Source organism: Esox lucius, chromosome 5, assembly GCF_011004845.1.
Source record: "Esox lucius isolate fEsoLuc1 chromosome 5, fEsoLuc1.pri, whole genome shotgun sequence".
NCBI classification, from domain to species: Eukaryota; Metazoa; Chordata; class Actinopteri; order Esociformes; family Esocidae; genus Esox; species Esox lucius.
In genome coordinates, this window is record NC_047573.1 from 21,569,106 (window position 1) to 21,586,107 (window position 17,002).

General features: G+C 44.8%; 1 protein-coding gene across 6 annotated transcripts in view; it reads left to right on the plus strand.

Moving 5' to 3' along the window:
• The window catches only part of arfgef3 (ARFGEF family member 3), a 35,405-nt gene extending 19,586 nt beyond the window's left edge, over positions 1-15,819 (plus strand). The window contains exons 18-34 of one of the 6 annotated variants that reach the window (XM_020046799.2): positions 91-241; positions 383-670; positions 1,530-1,663; positions 1,744-1,889; positions 2,183-2,362; positions 2,453-2,594; positions 3,420-3,551; positions 3,724-3,827; positions 5,165-5,438; positions 5,592-5,768; positions 5,942-6,056; positions 6,157-6,259; positions 7,077-7,208; positions 9,682-9,812; positions 10,075-10,083; positions 11,169-12,420; positions 12,551-15,819. In XM_020046799.2, the coding sequence (XP_019902358.2) occupies positions 91-241; positions 383-670; positions 1,530-1,663; positions 1,744-1,889; positions 2,183-2,362; positions 2,453-2,594; positions 3,420-3,551; positions 3,724-3,827; positions 5,165-5,438; positions 5,592-5,768; positions 5,942-6,056; positions 6,157-6,259; positions 7,077-7,208; positions 9,682-9,812; positions 10,075-10,083; positions 11,169-12,420; positions 12,551-12,742 (3,662 nt within the window). In that variant the 3' untranslated portion in view covers positions 12,743-15,819. The remainder of the gene's footprint in view (positions 1-90; positions 242-382; positions 671-1,529; positions 1,664-1,743; positions 1,890-2,182; positions 2,363-2,452; positions 2,595-3,419; positions 3,552-3,723; positions 3,828-5,164; positions 5,439-5,591; positions 5,769-5,941; positions 6,057-6,156; positions 6,260-7,076; positions 7,209-9,681; positions 9,813-10,074; positions 10,084-11,168; positions 12,421-12,550) is intronic. The other 5 variants (XM_013133837.3, XM_010888739.4, XM_013133838.3 and 2 more) reach the window with 5 other exon arrangements.
• Positions 15,820-17,002: the final 1,183 nt, after the last annotated feature.

Genomic DNA, 17,002 nt, shown 5'->3' on the forward strand with positions numbered 1-17,002 from the left:
ATAAAGAATCCCTTCATTTCAGAAAATATCTCATTGTCATGTGGTAACGTTTCGTTAATGTCCTGATCTCTCTGGTGTTTGTGTGCCCAGCCAAACAGCGAGTGGAACAGAAGCTGGAGCAGATTGGGCGTCCTCAGGGGGTACGTCTGCACACAGCCCATGTGCTCTGCATGGAGGCCATTCTCAATGTGGGCCTGGAGATGGGCAGCCACAACCACGACTGCTGGCCACATGTATTCAGGTAACATAGCTGTGGCGGCCCAGGTTGGGAAGAGAGAAATCCTGTCGACAACGACTGAAAAGAGATATGCAGCATATTACAGTGAATTATTTGTGTAGTTGCAAGTAACAAAACGTGTTGAACTAAACCGTTTTCGCCCAGGGTGAGCGAGTATGTGAGCTCTCTGGAGCACAGCCACTTCAGGGACGGCAGTTCCCAGGCCACCATGACCATCACCCAGGCCCAGCAGTCCGTCGACCAGGGGCTGGATTTGTACGGCGAGCCGTGTCTGGAGCGAGAGCTGGCTCTGAACAGTCACCCGGTCATCCAGCCCCAGTCCATCCAAGAACTTCTGAGGGAGGGCAGCCGGGGGAAAGGCATGGACCGTAGCTTGATGTCAGGGAGCAGCGCGTCCAAAGCTGTCTGCACTCTGTCTACACAGGCAGATAGGTAAGCGCCTGCTTTACCACAAGACTGTTCTGTTTTGTCCTCTTTCTGAATGCTATTTCTATTCTCTCTCTCTCTCGACTTTCATGACTAAATAAAAATAAAGAACAATTCAACTCATATAAAGTTGCAAAGTCAGTGAAAAAACAGCTGCCCATGTTAAGAAACTTGCCAGCAGATGGCAGAATGGATCAAGGGAAGCTTTAGTACTTCACAGTATTGGACTGAATATTTGACCAAGGCCAGTATTTGATTTGCTCCTCTTGATTGTACAAATGAAGTGTCATGTGGTCATACAGCACTTTATCTTCAGGACATTGGCACATGATGGATTAGCTATAGCTTACATAACTACGTAAGCACCAGGACGATTTCAGAGAAAATAATAAAACCACTTTTATCTGGCAGATGTTCAGTGTCTCACAACTTTCTAATTGGGTTTTGTTGATATCTCTGCTGTATGAAGAATACTTTGACAATTCAGTTGCATTTTCTTTTATTTGCCAACATTTTTGAAAACAATTCTTTGTGGGGTTTTTTGTAGTTGGAATGATTGAAATGTTAACAGAAAAAAATGAAACTAACGTGAACTTTAGAAAACAAACCAAAATAGAAATTGAGAAGTTCACCAAACATTACACCCCCCTCTGTCAACATCTCTCATCATCCATTCTTTTTCTAAAAATTTTACTTTTTGCTGAAATTAAGCTGCAAGAAATAGATTATTTTGGAGGCTTGGGAAATCTTTTCCCAATATATTCAGTCCATGTGCTGTGATTGTACATGAATCGAACAGTTGAACTAATTTGTGGTTCTACATCAGTCACAACTCATTTTCTTTCAACGGTGTCCTTTTTTGCAGGTTGTTCGAGGACTCTGCCAGTAAGCTGAACCTGGTTGGCTTGGTGGGTTTCCTGCACCAGCTGAGGAAAGCATCTCAGTCCCAGCTCTTTGACTCTGTCACGGAGACGGGAGACTACTCTTTAGCCATGCCAGGTAAAAAAACCACAGCATTAACGGGAAAATCCCCTTCATACAGGATTAATGAGGCGTCAATGTTGTGTCTGGGTTTGTAGGAGAAGCCAAGTCCACCATGGACAGGCGTAGCGCCCTGCACCTTTTCCGCCTAGGGGAGGCCATGCTGAGGATCGTGAGGAATAAGACCCGACCGCTGCTGCATATGATGCGGGCTTGGAGCGTAGTGGCGCCACACCTGGTGGAGGTAGAAACCCAAAGAAATTCAGCATCTTCTCTTCCACCGTCACTGGTCTGGCATGGATTGACCTTGTCCCCCGGGCTACTGCACGCAGCTGATCTTTAGCGAGTGAAAACATAATTTAAGCGTCCATATATAATTAGTCAACTACATCCACTATAAATATAAGCTAACCGGTTAATAGCGTAAAACACTAAATGCAATGTTCCTTCAATTGGCTAGCTATTTGGACAGGTTAGCCATTTCTTCATGTTATGTTTTGGTTGTTCTTGTTTCCATGTCTCTTCATCTCCACCTAGGCTGCCTGCCACAAAGAGCGGCATGTGTCCCAGAAGGCTGTGTCCTTCATCCATGATGTTCTGATAGAGGTGCTGACCAGCTGGACAGAGCTCCCCCACTTTCACTTCAATGAGGCCCTCTTCAGGCCATTTGAGCACATCATGCAGCTAGAGCTATGCGATGAGGACGTGCAGGACCAGGTGAGTTTTCAGAAATACGCACAACGTGACTTCTTAAACACTGTATTCCGTTGCTACGGTAGATAACCGATCCTGTCGTTTGTCCCTCAGGTGGTAACGTCAATTGGGGAGCTGGTGGAGATGTGTTCCCCTCAAATCCAGTCTGGCTGGAGACCTCTGTTTAGTGCCTTGAGGACGGTACATGGGAACAAGGCGGACGTGAAAGACTACCTGATAGGAGAATACTCCATGGGTATGTTTCACAGGAAGTCTTTGTCGTGGAAAAACTCTGTACAACTCAGAAGTTTGTGAATTCAGTAGTCTGCAGAGCAATCAACTCATGTTGGTCTGCAAAACAACCGGCTTCCAAGCATCAGATATACAGTTTGGTTATACAATGATATTAGATCCTCCCATTATGCAAATTTCTGGATGGATCCTTACAGAATCTTCCACCATTGGTTATTTTGTACAACATATTCTCTGAAGTCATGGATTCTTTGATCTCTGAGCTCAGACTTTTTCCCAAGGCATCAAGGGACAAGCCACAGATCCTTCTGTCATCCGCATGAAATATATTGTTGCCCGTTAGAAACGACAGTACAGCAAGAAGGAAAATCAGAGCACAGATGTTGACCTTCACACACACAGAAATCCAAACTGTGTACCTTACTCTTCATCAGCCTCTCTTCCTTAACAATTAAATCTAGAAAAATCATAGAAAATTAGACTGTTTAGAAAAATAAGGCTCAAGTGACCTGTTTAAATGTTTCATCAATGAGCACCCAATTGATATGCAAATGATCACATGAGACATTCTGTCTACTCTTCATCAGGTTAATATGAAATTACAACATTTTATGAAAAACCTCTATACCTTGTCTTTGACTTAACTACATCCCAGCGTTTTCCTTAAGGAACCACACTGGTACATTCCTCTATGTTCTTCACATAATGTACATGCTGCTTCTTAGGGCTGTCCCTGACAAAAGGTTATTAGGAGACTTGTGTGTTGACACGTATCCTTATAACTCGCCCGTTTTCTTGAGGTTGTGTTCTGGTCTTGTCTACATTGCAGGGAAGTCTCAGGCGCCTGTGTTTGATGTCTTTGAAGCATTTATCAACACAGACAACATTCAGGTCTTTGCCAATGCCGCAACAGACTACATAATGTGCCTTATGAAGTTTGTCAAAGGTTTAGGTAAGTCAGGTAAATGAAATCACTATATTTTATCCTTTAGAGATTTATTCAGTGGATGTGTTTTACTTTTGTCATGATCATCACATTTGTTGGTAGAGACTTGTAATGTCCATCGTAATTGGAAAGAGATAATGGAAGTGATTTCTTTGATTGCTGTTAGTGAGTGTTGTCCTTGTTCCAGGAGAAGTGGACTGTAAGGAGATCGGGGACTGTGTCAGTGCCACTGGCTACAGTTCCACAGACCTGTGCCTCCCTGCTCTGGACTACCTGAGGAAGTGCTCCCAGGTATGAAGAAAAATGGGCTCATGGGCCAGCCTAGCAATATACACTCACCTAAAGGATTATTAGGAACACCATACTAATACTGTGTTTGACCCCCTTTTGCCTTCAGAACTGCCTTAATTCTACGTGGCATTGATTCAACAAGGTGCTGAAAGCATTCTTTAGAAATGTTGGCCCATATTGATAGAATAGCATCTTGCAGTTGATGGAGATTTGTGGGATGCACATCCAGGGCACGGAGCTCCCATTTCACCACATCCCAAAGATGCTCTATTGGGTTGAGATCTGGTGACTGTGGGGGCCATTTCAGTACAGTGAACTCATTGTCATGTTCAAGAAACCAATTTGAAATGATTCGAGCTTTGTGACATGCTTTGTGACATGGTTCATTATCCTGCTGGAAGTAACCATCAGAGGATGGGTACATGGTGGTCATAAAGGTGGTCATAAAGGGATGGACATGGTCAGAAACAATGCTAAGGTAGGCCGTGGCATTTAAACAAAGCCCAATTGGCACTAAGGGGCCTAAAGTGTGCCAAGAAATCATCCCCCACATCATTACACCACCACCAGCAGCCTGCACAGTGGTAACATGGCATGATGGATCCATGTTCTCATTCTGTTTATGCCAAATTCTGACTCAACCATCTGAATGTCTCAACAGAAACCGAGACTTATCAGACCAGGCAACATTCTTCCGGTCTTCAACTGTCCAATTTTGGACCTCTTTTCCTATTTGTAGTGGAGATGAGTGGTACCCGGTGAGGTCTGTTGTGGCTTCACAAATGCTTTGCTGCATACCTCGGTTGTAACAAGTGGTTATTTCAGTCAAAGTTGCTCTTCTATCAGCTTGAATCAGTCGGCCCATTCTCCTCTGAACTCTAGCATCAACAAGGCATTTTCGCCCACAGGACTGCTGCATACTGGATGTTTTTCCCTTTTCACACCATTCTTTGTAAACCCAAGAAATGGTTGTGTGTGAAAATCCCAGTAACTGAGCAGATTGTGAAATACTCAGACCGGCCCGCCTGGCACCAACAACCATGCCATGCTCAAAATTGCTTAAATCACCTTTCTTTCCCATTCTGACATTCAGTTTGGAGTTCAGGAGATTGTCTTGACCAGGACCACACCCCTAAATGCATTGAAGCAACTGCCATGTGATTGGTTGATTAGATAATTGCATTAATGAGAAATTGAACAGGTGTTCCTAATAATCCTTTAGGTGAGTGTATTTACAGTTGGCTTCATACTAAAAGTATACATACAAGATTCACACAACCAAGCTACAGAAAGAAATATTGTTCATTTATGAACACTGATGATCGTTTCGTCTGAAGCTGCTGGCCAAAATCTACAAGATGCCTTCCAAGCCTGTGTTCCTCGGAGCCCGGCTGGCCAGCCTGCCAATGCGTGCCCAGGAGAGGTCTGTCAGCAGTGAGGATGGCATGGACTGTGTCCTGGCTGAGTTTGATGATGACACGGGCCTGATCCAGGTTTGGATCCTGCTACTGGAGCAGCTGACCGCAGCTGTGTCCAACTGTCCCCGGCAGCACCAGCCCCCCACTCTGGAACTGCTTTTTGAGCTACTACGAGAGGTCACCAACCTACCAGGTGAGAGGAAATATGCAAAAGGACAGATTAGCTCCAGATCAGATTCAACGCTCCCCATTGGAATGGGGGTTTACATGGTCTGAATATAAAACATTTGAGACAAATGAAGCCTTTGTGAAAACCAATCGGCTGCTATTTTATTAACCTCCACAGGACCCGGCTTTGCCATATTCTCAGTGATTCAGCTCCTCCTCCCTGTGATGTCTCTTTGGCTGCAGCGTAGCCATGGTGACCATGCATACTGGGACATAGCCGCGGCCAACTTCAAGCATGCCATTGGGCTGTGTTGTGAGCTGGTCGTGGAACACGTTCAAAGCTTCATCCACTCAGGTACCGTGGTCTCATTACAACATAGAGTAAACAAAGCTGTTCTGCAGATGGAAGTGCATCCAGAAAGGACAGAGCTCGGGGGCCAAATGTATCCAGCATCTCAGGGTAAGAGTGCACAACTCCAGATCCCACCGGCCTCAGTCCATATCCTTCCTGTCTCCGTGCTCTTGCAGATATTGGCTATGAGAATCTAATCAACCTGATGCTGAAGGACCTCTTCAAGCTGCTGGTGGCCTGCGTGGCTGAACCTGCTGAGACCATCTCTAGGGTGGGCTGTTCCTGCATCAGGTGCCCCCCCCCCCAACCAGCACAACTCACCAACACACAGAGGGATTATGATCGTCGTGAGATTCTAAATGACCTGCTTGTTTGTCACTTCCTGTGTCAGGTATGTGTTGGTAACGGTAGGTCCTGTCTTCACTGAGGAGATGTGGCGTCTGGCCTGCTGTGCCCTGCAGGATGCCTTCTCTGCCACCCTGGAACCTGTCAAGGTAAAGGACCTTGTCCTCCCCGGTGTCATTGATGTTTTATCCCTTGAAATGGTCCAAACGTCACCATGTACCAGATGTCTTTGGTGGTTATATTAGGTCAGTGGAAACTTTTTAGACACTAACAAACCTTGTGTAACCCAGTCTATAAATGTATGCCTACTGTACATATGGAGTGTGGCAGCATGTTTACTCATTCAGTCCCAGTTAACTATGTGCTTCCTGTAGGTAGGCTACATTTAGCAGTCCTCACTACAAGAGTTTTTTTTCTCAGTATTGGCCCTGCAATATCTGAACGACCAAAATAAAATAATCTTCTTTAAAGCTTAGAGCGGCAGCCTTTTACAGAGCTAAGTGATAAAGCCTGTCTTTACTTCTGCTACAGGAGGAATGGGGCCTAAATGCATGATGCATTAAATCTTACAATAGATTAGGCTACTCCACCTATGAATGAATCGTTTGTTGCCACTGACAAAATTGTTTATACAGAACATACGTCGGATTATATTAGTAGACCCTGTTTGAACTCGGGCATATGGAGAGGATGAACGTCCTCAGGCTTTATGTAGTTTCTGGGATGTTGTGAAAGGGTCTACTTTCAGAACAGGTCATAAATGTCCTAGTAAATGTATATGTCCTTGTATAAACTGAAGTTCCAGTGTCAAATTAGCTGGGTTATAGTTGATCAACATGCTGCATCTTCCAGAATATATTGGCAGGATCACATTGGACTGCACGGCTGCAACGTATGTCTCACTAACAGACCTGGGATGTCTTACGGCACATCAGTGACCCGTGTTTGTCTCTCTGTGTCATGTAGAACCTCCTGGCCTGTTTCCGTAGCGGTTCAGACAGCTTCTCTGGGGACGCTTGTGAGGTTAAGGTGGCAGCTCCGTCCCAGTCCCCCTCAGCTGAGGCAGAGTACTGGAGGATCAAGGCCATGGCTCAGCAGGTGATCCGTCTCCCCCACACCACCGCACACCACCACACACACACACCACTGTACACCACCACACACCTGCCACCACACAACACCACACACCAACGCATACCACACCATCACAAACCACCACACCCACCGCCACATACCACCTGCTGGTAACTATGCACCACCCACTGGTAAATATTCCTCATGATCCTGTGCACCACCATTCACCACCACACATCTCCCACCACACACCACCATACACCACCACACACCTGCCACCGCACACCACGACACATCAGCCACCGCACATCAACGCACACCACACACCACCTGCTGGTAACTATGCACCACCCACTGGTAACTATTCCTCATGATCCTGTGCACCACCACACCCACGACACACCTGCCACCACACACCACCACACACCACCATACACCACCACATACCTGCCACCACATACCACTGTACACCACACCTGCCACCACACACCACTGCACACCATCACCACCGTACACCACCACACACCTGCCATGACACATCACCACCACACACCTGCCACCGCACACCACTACACATCAGCCACCGCACACCAACGCATACCACACCACTACACCCACCACCACACACCACCTGCTGGTAACTATTCCTCATGATCCTGTGCACCACCACACCCACCACCATAGACCACCACACAGCTGCCGCCACACACCACCGCACACCATCACCACCGTACACCACCACACCCCTGCCACCGCACACCACCACACATCAGCCACCACACAACACTGCACACCAACGCTTACCACACCACCACAAACCACCAAAAACCACACACCATCATATACCACAACATACCTGCCACCACATACCACCATATACCTGCCCACATAGCACCACCACACCCACCACCATACACCACCACGCACACCACCACACACCAGCCACCACACAACAACGGACACCAATGCATACCACACCACCACAAACCACTACACCCACCACCACACACCACCCACTGGTAACTATGCACCACCAACTAGTAACTATTCCTCATTATCCTGTGCACCACCACACCCACCACCACACACCACCATTCACCACACCCACCACCACAATTCACCGCACCCTTCATTATACACCACACATCACTACACACCTGCCATCACACACCACACCCACCACCATGCACCATGCACCAGCACACACCTGTCCACACACCACCACCAACACACCCACCACTGCACACCACCACACCCACTGCCACACACCACCCGCTGGTAACTATGCACCACTCACTGGTAACTATTCCTCATGATCCTGTGCACCACCACACCCACCACCATTCACCGCGACCACCGTACACCACCACACACCTGCCACCACACAACACCGCACACCCACACATACCACACCGCCACAAACCACACCCACCAACACACACCACCCGCTGGTAACTATGCACCACCTACTGGTAACCATTCCTGTGCACCACCACACACCTGCCACCACATACCACCATACACCACCACATACTTGCCACCACATACCACCATACACCACACACGTGCCCACACACACCACCACCATACCCATCACCGTACACCACCACATACCTGCCACCACATAGCACCATACACCACACACGTGCCCACACACACCACCACCATACCCATCACCGTACACCACCACACACCTGCCACCACACACCACCATACACCACCACATACCTGCCAACACATACCACCATACACCGCACCCACCACCACACACCTGCCCACACACACCACCACCACCGCATACCACACCATACACCACACCCACCACCATGCACCACACCCACCACCACACACCTGCCCACACACCACCACCGCACACCACCATACACAACATCACACCACCCACCACCGCGCAACACCGCACACCACACCCAATACCACCACACACCACCACTCACGCTAATTGATGTGACATTACAGAGCAGGGTTGAGATACAGTCTGATGCCCTTTAACCACTACACCCACCACCACACACCACCCACTGGTAACTATGCACCACCAACTAGTAACTATTCCTCATTATCACTGCATGGCGGATCAATCTGATGCAGTAACATTTTCTGAATAAGGGCATTTTTAAAGTAATGCTCCCTCCAGTCCTTGACACTTCTTTATCAGTTATTTAAACAATTGTTTATTTTTTGCCTTCTCTGTTAAATGTTTTTTTTAATTTAAAAAAGTTTTACAAAGTTTTTACACTTTAGTCATTCAGCGACTCTTATCCAGATACATCATGTACATACATAAAATGTGTGTGTCAGTCTACAATCAGTCCTGGGTGAAATACATACTATTAATCAACTTATCTACCATTTCAAACATCCTTTAATACATCTCAATTCACATTTTTGGATTGTATGTTTCATGATTCATACATTTTGTGCAGTATGACTATATTTAGTGGTTGAGTTTCTTCAGTCTCCTGTGTGCCTCCTTCAGGTGTTTATGCTGGACACCCAGTGTTCCCCTAAAACCCCCAACAACAAAGAAGGCTTTGAGCATGCCCAGTCTTGTGTCCTCATCATTGAACTCCCCTCAGACCAGCAATCCAATGGACACACGCAAAAAAGGTTTGTCAGATTTAATTACATAAATTATCTGGTGGCTATAGTTGGCAAGATTCACTAAACATTTGCACCAGGTACAAGCAGCACAGTGTACATCATCCATTCACACTTGTCAATGGTGGGTTACTGCTTATGTCTGCGTTCACAGCCTTTACATTTTGTATAACTTCTTTCTGAACGGTGTGTGTACGCTAATTTCTGTGAGTACACATTCCCTCTCCTCATGTCCTGATTTCTCTCTTTTTTTGTGCTGGACTTACTACAGAAAAATTGGGTAAGAGCACTTTGCTGATATATATTCCATGGTTTAGCGTTTTACATCTACATGTTTCTGTATTCTTTTGGGGGAAAATCACCAAGACTTACATGCACCATCATTTCCAGCCTGTCTGTTTGTTGATGTGTGAGTCATTACAGAGGATCTTTTTGTTTGTATTATTTTATTTTATTAGCATTGCCCCTGCAATATATGATGTTTATAAAACACGCTAAAACACTTCAACCAACCCCTATTACATTACTATATTTTTCTAAATAATATCTTCATTGCATTTTTTTTTTTTTCCCCACTGTGCCAAAAATCTATTGGTGAATGAAGCTGCTTAAAAATTTAAAATGATGCATATATGGATGGTATTGAAGCATTAAATAAATAATAATAATAATAATAATTCAGTGCATAGACATTATGCAAAATGAGTTTCAAATGTTGGTTTTGAGCATTTAATTAAATACATTTTATACACATTTGATATTGCATTGTGGCAGGTGATGAAACAAATTTTCTCTGTAACAAAACATCAGAAAACAGAGTGAAAAGAATACCATATTAAAATAGATTAACCTTTCCATTAAGTAAATACATTACCGTATAAATTCAACATGGTTTACTAGATGATATACTCAATGTACAGTGGATTAAGTCTCCGGCTTACTTTGTTTTAAGATCTATTTGCTTTTATAACATTCCTAGTCATCTGACCTCTGATACAATGTTATTATGTTGATCAACTTTGGGATTACAAGGACAATTTTGTTTTCTGAAATCTGCATTTGAGTTTGAGTTAAGGATTTTTCTCCAAAGCCATTCTCAGAAACCTTTTATATGAGGCACAGAAAGATGGGAAGTATACATTTTAGATTACATTAAATGCAGACTGTCATAAAATTCATGAAAAAGTTTTCAAATCAAGTAGTACCGCAACCTGTTTGAAGACATGTTTTCATATATTCTCACTGACTAAAACATACGCTTGAAGCTCAAAACCCAGTAAATTGCTGCAGGTTTTTGACAGTAAGTGAAACAGAACTATCCGTTAATGGTGTATATATATATATATATTTACATCTGACCTACAGGATTCCTTTCAGAAATATAGTGGTTAGCTTGCTTTCTCACCAAGTGCTACTCCAGAACCTGTATGACATCCTGTTGGAGGAGTTTGTGAAGCACCCTTCTGGTGCCGAAGTTCCGGACAAGACCACCCCAGTGTCTGAACCCAGACCTGCTGGCTTCCTGCGCTACATCTCCATGCAGAACCTAGCCATCATCTTCGACCTGCTGCTGGACTCCTACCGCACAGCCCGGGACTTTGACACTCGCCCGGGCCTCAAGTACCTCCTGATGAAGGTGTCTGGGGTGTGTGGCGCTGCCAACCTGTACCGACAGTCCGCCATGAGCTTCAACATCTACTTCCAGGCTCTCCTGTGTGCCACACTCACCAACCAAGAGAGCATGACTGCCGAGCAGGTGAAAAAGATCCTGTACGAGGAGGACGAGGACAGCTCCGACTCGTCCCAGCAGTGCTCCTCTGAGGACGAGGACATCTTCGAGGAGACCGCCCAGGTAAGCCCGCCGCGGGGGAAGGAGAAGCGCAGGTGGAGGGCCACCATCCCCTCGCTCAGCATCCAGCCGGTGAGCAGCGCGGACTGGGGCTGGCTAGTCAAGCGGCTTCACAAGCTCTGCATGGACCTCTGCAACAACTACATCCAGATGCACCTGGACCAGGAGAGCCTGCTGGAGGACGCCGTGCCCATTCTCCGGGGAGACCCGCTCTTCTTCCTGCCCCTCTTCCCCTCCACCCCGGAGACCCCCACCACGTCCACGGGAGGCCCGTCCGGCCGGGGCACGCCCTCCGACGATGGCCTGCGCTCCCAGCTGGTTGAGACCCCGTCGGAGGACACCCAGAGCCCTACGGCCGGCTGCGGCACGGAGAGCCTGCCGCACTTGCGGGGTGAGAGGAGAGACACGGCAGGGCGCAAGAAAGAGTGGTGGGAGAGCGCCGGGAACAAGCTGTACACCATCGCCGCCGACAAGACCATCACGAAGCTGATGATCGAGTACAAGAAGAGGAAGCAGCAGCAGCAGCACAACCATACCGTCTTCTTGAGGGACTCCAAAGGGGGAGAAAAGAGGGGCGAGGTAGGTGCGACGAGGGGCCCGGAGCCCTCGGTACCGCAGAGGCCCCAACAACTGGTGGACCCGGGGCCCATGAGGCACTCTTTCAGTGCTGGACCGGAGGTGCTGAGGCAGGAGAAGGTCAGGTCGCGCTCCGGTTCTACCGCCAGCTCCCACAGCATCTCCCTCAGAGACTCAGAAGCTCAGATACAGGTAGGACTGCATGCGTCGCGCCCTCTGCCGCCACGGTCACTGAAAAAAACTGTCATTCCGTTAGGATATAACCAGTTCCATTTTTGTAACATTTTGTGGGATTTAACCTTGAATCTCTATCTCTGTCTAGGCATGGACCAATATGGTGCTTACCATCCTGACTCAGATCCAGCTCCTACCAGACCCTACCTTTGTGGCCCTGCAGCCCGCTTTGTTCCCCTGCGTCAGTCAGTTGACCTGCCACGTGACTGACCTCCGCGTGCGCCAGGCAGTGCGAGAGTGGCTGTGTCGTGTAGGGAGAATGTATGACATTACCATGTGAGGGGGCAAGTGTTGCCCACAGCGTTTTTCATGAAGAGTCAAAGGCTTAGCTGAAGAGGAATCTGCGCCGTCACTTTCTGCCGCATTCCATACGATGTAATTTGCAGGAAGTCCCACATTACTTGCTTTGATCCTGGAGGTTAGCTATTTACTTTTGCCAAAAGTTGCATTTTTATGTATTTCGGTTTGCTGACATTTATCGTAGACCTCAATTGTTTGTTTATTACTGTTATTCTTATGATGCTTTAAAAAACATCTATATTTTTAGATGCATGTTCATTATTTGACATTGTATACTGTATATAATCAGATATTGTGCCATATTAACTTATTATTTAAGGCAGCTTTACAATTGACCATCTTAATGGTATACCGCTATCTAAATCTGACCTGATTCCGCGCTGTAAATCAGGCTACATTATTTACCAAGCCCTGCTAGTGTGCCAGCTGAAAGGATGATATTCCATTAAGAATTAATTAACATGAGTGCTGAGCTGACCACATTTTGGATATAAAAAGGAGATGAATTGATGACACCAGCCAGTCACAAGGTCTTGATGGAAGTGATCCAGGCCCCTCCAATGAAACCGACCACCGTGACCCTAATCCTCCGCCCATTAACTTAGACACAAGATTGACATTCAGCCAGCCGTTCTCTTATCTAAGCATGCCTGAGAAGGTCTCACTATGTAGGTCAATGAGTCTTACTCATCACTATATCCAGTGGAATCAGAGAGCAAATCCACACATGCTGATCCTTCGCGGACAACGCAGCACTAACTGTCCACTAGAACGTCAGGATTAGTTTTCGTAAACCTCGGGAACAACAGTTTGGGCTGGAGCCCTGCTCAGACCTGGTCCTTCTAGAAACTGATGTCCTTGAATAATGTGACAACCAAGCATGATGATTCTCCCATCACTAAGCCTCCCGAAAAAACGACTTACCACCCCTGTAAGAAGTGTTGTAATGGTTCGGGTTCAGTCTCTCCCTGCCCTCTGAGCCAGCTCTAATAGGTGACAGCTGGTTGGGCTGTAATGAAACAACAGAAATGGGCCAGATGATTAAACATGTAGTACACGTATCACTGAAAGGTTCTCTGTTGGTGTTTCTGTCTTTATGAGGCCACCAATGCAATTCGGTGTAGGCTTTAAGTTACTTTGGAGGACTGTTTATTAGTAGATATAACATGCACTTAAAACATGTTCCCTTTGAGAAAAACATGCATTTGAATAATGACGATATTTTGATACAGATGACGTTGTCATGCTGGTGGTTGAAGATTTGTTCTTCTCTGGTAGTATATTTCTGTTCTTAAAGATATTAAAAATGAATACCACTTTCCAACTCTGTACTCTTAAATGGTCAAGAAATGTCAAAAAATCGAATTCACAAAAAGGTTTGCGAAATGCCTTTGTGAATAGTAATTTTTTTATAGGGAATCTGTCTCAATCTCAATAGTATAACACTTTAATAATGAACAAAGGTGAGAAGGGGAAAAAGTAAAAAATATTTCAAATCAGGTTAGATTTATATATATAAAAATTGGCATGTTATGTTGTAAGAATTCTGTTCTAAGAGTTGTGTCAAAGTAATATTTTACCATTGAAAAGCTTGCAACCAGGTAATTGCTTGCATAGTTACCAGCGCGTAATGAGCTGGTCTCCATTGGAGTACTGTGGGTAGGATTTTCAGTGTCAAGTATATGGACTACAGCGCTTTCTAGTGTCTCTTGTGACTCTACTTCGGACAGTCTTTTGCAACCATACTGTTTAGAATTGACATTTTTGCATACTATATTAATGTGGGATGAAAAGGACTTTGAAAATGACCAAAGACTTGCACGGTATGTGTCTAAGCTGCTGTTGAGGAATCAATTCTGTTAGTCGATAAACGTTTACAGGATCTTTGCTGGAAACCAGACTGAGCATGAAGTTTGTGAATGTGCAATGTGGAGACATTACATCCTGCTGTTAATCCTCTCAAAGAAATGCTTCATCTGCCATTGCTTCATATCTCCTGGTAGATGAGGATGAGAACGGAGAAGGACCCAGAATGACTGTCTTCAGTTAAAGCGGCTTTGAGAGAGAACTTTTTACTTTTTGCTTTACGTTACTGTCGGATCATTTTCAGATAGATTGTGACTCAAATGTTTGACGCAGTTTTGTAAGAGAAGATCACAAAGGCAAATGTGCTCAGAGTTTGTGGGCTGATGGTATAACATTGATATTTTATTAGAATTCACTCTTCGACCGATGCAATATGACTGCTTCATAGTTCATCCACTGACCCAAACCATTGTTATTCCAGTTCCATATGGTCTGTGGTGTGGAGGGTACAGTATTATGGTATATATAAGGATTAAACATTGCCTAAATATTTGAGTAAAAATTCAAATTTGACATCTCTTAGAACAAACAAGGATGATCCCACAGTTCAATATGGTTTTCTATTCCTGTAACAAAAAGCACACGTTTTAACATAAACCTCTTAACATCAATGTTTGTAAAGACGTGTGCGGTTTATGCTTTATACAAGACATTTTGAGTGAGAAAGTGTTGAATAAGAATAAGAATGTGTGTGGCACATGACTGAAGGATTCTGCAATGTTTTAGAGTGCGAAGACAAGTGTTTGTTAACTGATTTACTCTGAGAAATGTTCAGCCCAACAAAATTCAATGAAGTAGTTAATTATTGCAACTTTTAAATGTAATATTGTTATTAATATTAACAGGTTTTATTTATTAACATTTTACTGCTTGGCAAGTGTACATATCTAGTCAAGATCTTGCCAGTTTGCTCTGTACATATTCTTATGAAAAGCTAAGGTTGGTATTGTGGGCTTTGTGAATGGCACAAGCCAGTCTGGGAGAATGTGTTTCTAAGAGGGCCAGTCTTGTGACAATGATTTTCAAAGCTTTTTTCTGCCTTTGATTAAAAAGGTAACTATCATAATGGTTCTGTCGTGTTCTTGCTGGACTCCCTGGCTGCTGTCATTGTCTTCAGATTGTATGTGTCCATGTTAGTAGTCATACTCCGTAACTGCTTTTATGTTGAATGTGTTGTACAATAAACAGGCAAACGGATCACTCTATCTCTTCATTTCATATTAAAACTGGTGTTGTTGATATGCAGGGACTGTGAAACATTTTCACCAAAGAGGGATTTTTCAGAACCTTTTTGGAGCGATAGGTCAGAGGTTTCCAAATGGGATCCCTGGACCTCTGTGGGGCGACAGGTAGGTCTATAGTGATACTGGATTAGATAGAGTTTTTTAATAAATCAAATAGATGTTCATCCTATGCCTTAACTGCATAACATGGGTGGGGTAATATCAGTATTTCTATCTTTCCAACTCTGCCCCACTGAGAATTGGGGGGGTTTTATCCAGTAATTTCATTTGTAATCAGGTTTTGTGAGTAAGGCTTTCATATGTTTTAGTTGAAAGGTGCTGTGCTAATCTGTGGTGGCCCTTGATGCACTTAAACTATGCAGAATGTCATTCGGAAGATGACAACATAATATGTTGGCTTTCAGTTTCAGCCTCTGTGTGGCACAGTGGTCATTGATTTGCATCTGCAGCCAGGAGTTTGAATCCTGTTTGCGTCGCACTCTGGAGTGTCTTTTTCCTAGGTCGAGCACCTGTTAGCTCAGATCTGATTGTTAACTCCACGTGTAGATCAATAGATTGGACATGGCGCCTAAAATGACAGGGTTGTAGGTTTTATTCCCACGTGGAGGTAGGAGATAACAATTATGAAATTATGCCCTCGCTCTGGGCAAAAGCATTTGCTAAATCACTTCAACGTGAATGTTAATTTTTGTTGTCCAGGGAATGCACTCACCTCCAGCATGTATGTAAATACTTCCTTATAAAGAAAGCAGTGTGATAAGAAGCTGAATGGCTTTGAGAGATCTATATTGGAGGACCCATTTCTGAATCTCTGACTCTCCAGTCGCAGCTGGAAAAGTATTGTGATGAGGCAATGCCATATTTGCATATTGGACATCTTGAAAACATTACATGATCTATACAATATCCTATCATCTCAAAAGAATATATTTTTTTTGCATGGACATTCATAGACTTTAATAATAATCTTGCTTCAGCAACAAGTAACATTATTGAAATCACCATGTATGCATCCAATCTAATTCAGGTTATGTCCATACAGTTTTTCACATACTTTCATATGGTCATTGGAAGGTCTAAAAATACATTATTGAAAATAGAGAACTTGTGCATATGCACAATCTTGATAT